The sequence below is a fragment of the Bufo bufo genome, chromosome 7, assembly GCF_905171765.1.
Source record: "Bufo bufo chromosome 7, aBufBuf1.1, whole genome shotgun sequence".
NCBI lineage: Eukaryota > Metazoa > Chordata > Amphibia > Anura > Bufonidae > Bufo > Bufo bufo.
In genome coordinates this window covers 126,453,003-126,455,565 of record NC_053395.1, presented here as the reverse complement: position 1 = coordinate 126,455,565, position 2,563 = coordinate 126,453,003, and the positions used below count along the sequence as shown (strand labels likewise).

Below are 2,563 nucleotides of genomic sequence, written 5' to 3'. Positions count from 1 at the left end.
TTAAACCGGGAGAAAGATGCTTGTAGTTGTATTGAAGGGTTTAAGCAATGAATAGAATTGATCACTTGAGCAAAAGAAGAAAAAAGAACTAAACATGTTACATAGTAAACAAAGAAAGGTCAGTGTCATTTGCACTGCATGCATCTACATCAGCAGGACCACATGTATAAAAGGTCTTCCACTCTTATCATTGCACAGAGCATAGCCCCTACAGCACAGGTACAGCAAAGATGGTTAAGGTAAGTGCAATTTAAATCATGCCATATTTTAAAGCATGCTACTCTATGGTGAATGTGTGCCACTTATTCTATATATTCTAATATGAACCAAAGCTTGGGTTATCCTGCCAGTGGACATATGTATATCACTGTATTCTGTCATGTTGAAATTTTTTATTTACTTATCTATTCTTAAAATGCATGAAAAAAGAGTATCTGAAGTATCCAAACTTTTATACAAATTTATTTCAAAATGCCATAACTCATTTTTTAATATGTATTTATCAATTTTATTGTTTTGATGCAGAAAGAGGCACCCAAAGTTCATGGTGCATATAGCGCTTTGTATGTACGGTATGCAGTGTACAGATTCCACAGGAATCGATGCTACAGCAAGCTCAGTACAGGCAGGAGCAGAGGCACAAGCAGGAGCACTGCCTAGCACATCGCTAAAAGCCCTGATCTGCTATACCAGGATTTAGTTGAGCAGAGTGGGCACATGCAGCAGTTCATGAATAACACATTGCTGCTCGTGGATGTACCCTCTCCGCTCAGCTAAATGCTCTGCATAGAATTTCACCTGTGTGCTATACCAGGATTTAGCTGGGTGGAGCAGGGACAGACAGGAGCAGCGATCTGCTAGGCAGATCGACTGCCTGTGCATGGTCCACTTAGCTAAATGCTCTACATAACACATCAGTACAGGAAACCCTGCATGGATGTGCTATGCCAGGATTTAGTTCAGTGGAGTGGGTACAAGCAGTAGCTCTGCATGACATATCACTGCCCCTGCCTGCATATAAAAACCAGTGCAATTTATATTATTTGAGATTGTTCCAAAATTAGTATGTGACATTTAAGATCCACTGAACTTTTAAGTTGTTTTTTTCATTAATATTTCTGCAGATTATCTTCTACGAGGGCAAAAATTTTCAGGGTCGCTCTTATGAGTGCATCTCTGAGTCCTCAGATCTGTCTTCATATTTCAACCATTGCAATTCTATCCGAGTAGAAAACGGAAACTGGATCCTGTATGAATACCCCAACTACAGAGGACATCAGTATTTTCTTAGAAAAGGGGAATATCCCGATTTCCACCAATGGCTGGGTTACAATGATTCCATCAGATCCTGCCGTTTGACTCCACAGGTAAATATAGTTATCATTTCAATAATAGGATCTGTATTGTATGACCCACAGGGATGTGAACATTATTTCGGACTATTCATGCTTTCTTCTATATTTCAATATGTGTGATACTTTTTACTTTCAGACCTTACTACAAAATTTAGTGAAAAATAGACCTGAAAAAACACAAAGTTTTTAAAGGGGTTGTGCAAGAACAGGTGTGTTTTGGCAACCCCCAACTTGGCTGGACCGGTAAAGGGAAGATTACATACCTGCTTACTGGTGCTGGCTCCTCACTTTTTCTCCTCCAAGCCTGCGATGCTCAGCTGGGTTCCCATGCTGTAATCATCTGGTTTGACGTCGCAACAGCGGAAATCGGCTCCTTCTATGTCATGACCAATGGTCACATGAAACAATGGAATCCAGTCTCCGCCACAGCCAATGATTGGCTGCGAAGATGTAAAATCAGACCCCCCTCTATTCTTGCACAACCCCTTTTTTTAATGGAGGAGCGGCAAAAACTTTTTTAAAGACTATATAAATTAAATTTGTTAACAAGCTAAATGTATTAAACAGAGGTGTTGTTTTATGGAACACAACTTTTTACATCATGAGAGTCACTGATTTTAAACTTACTGTATGTTTTTCTAAAACACAGCATCGAGGACCATTCAGGCTTAGAGTCTATGAAAAAGAAGATTTCAAAGGTCAGATGATGGAGTTCACTGAAGATTGTCCTCATGTCCATGAGCAATTCCACTACAATGACATCTACTCCTGCCAGGTACATGATGGCTACTGGATGTTCTATGAGGAGCCCAACTACAAGGGACGTCAGTATTACCTGAGACCTGCAGAATACAAGAGATACAGCGACTGGGGAGCTTTTAGTCCTAGGATTGGTTCTTTCAGACGAGTTCAATATCTGCATTAATATACAGTATTTTGGCTTATAAAAAAATGTATTAATAAATAGATGACTACACAAGGCAAAACCATTGTATGCTTACTATGTAACACTAAAAGATATACATATATACACTTATTAAAAACCCTTACCATTGTAATAACAATGAAAAACAATAAAAAGAGGTTGGCTGGTCCGAAAATCAAAATTCTATTTCTGTGCTCCTAACACCCCTCACCTTCCATACTTATGCCCCCAATACCTGATTTTCATGTCTGAGCTTTTCTTCCCCCCTGCAATACATCAGATT

The 2,563-nt window shown here is 39.2% G+C and overlaps 1 protein-coding gene across 1 annotated transcript; it reads left to right on the top strand.

The window, feature by feature from the left end:
• The first annotated feature begins 230 nt into the window (after nt 1-230).
• Nucleotides 231-2,280, top strand: LOC121008789 (gamma-crystallin 1-like). The gene is made up of 3 exons (XM_040441483.1): nt 231-239; nt 1,125-1,367; nt 2,005-2,280. Exons 1-3 carry the CDS (start codon nt 231-233, stop codon nt 2,278-2,280), a joined length of 528 nt encoding a protein of 175 aa, XP_040297417.1.
• Nucleotides 2,281-2,563: the final 283 nt, after the last annotated feature.

What these genes read in the sequence shown, in the direction of transcription:
- LOC121008789 (XM_040441483.1), top strand. An exon ending in CCTGCCGTTTGACTCCACAG is followed by an intron (nt 1,368 to 2,004) that starts GTAAATATAGTT and finishes TCTAAAACACAG; the next exon opens with CATCGAGGACCATTCAGGCT.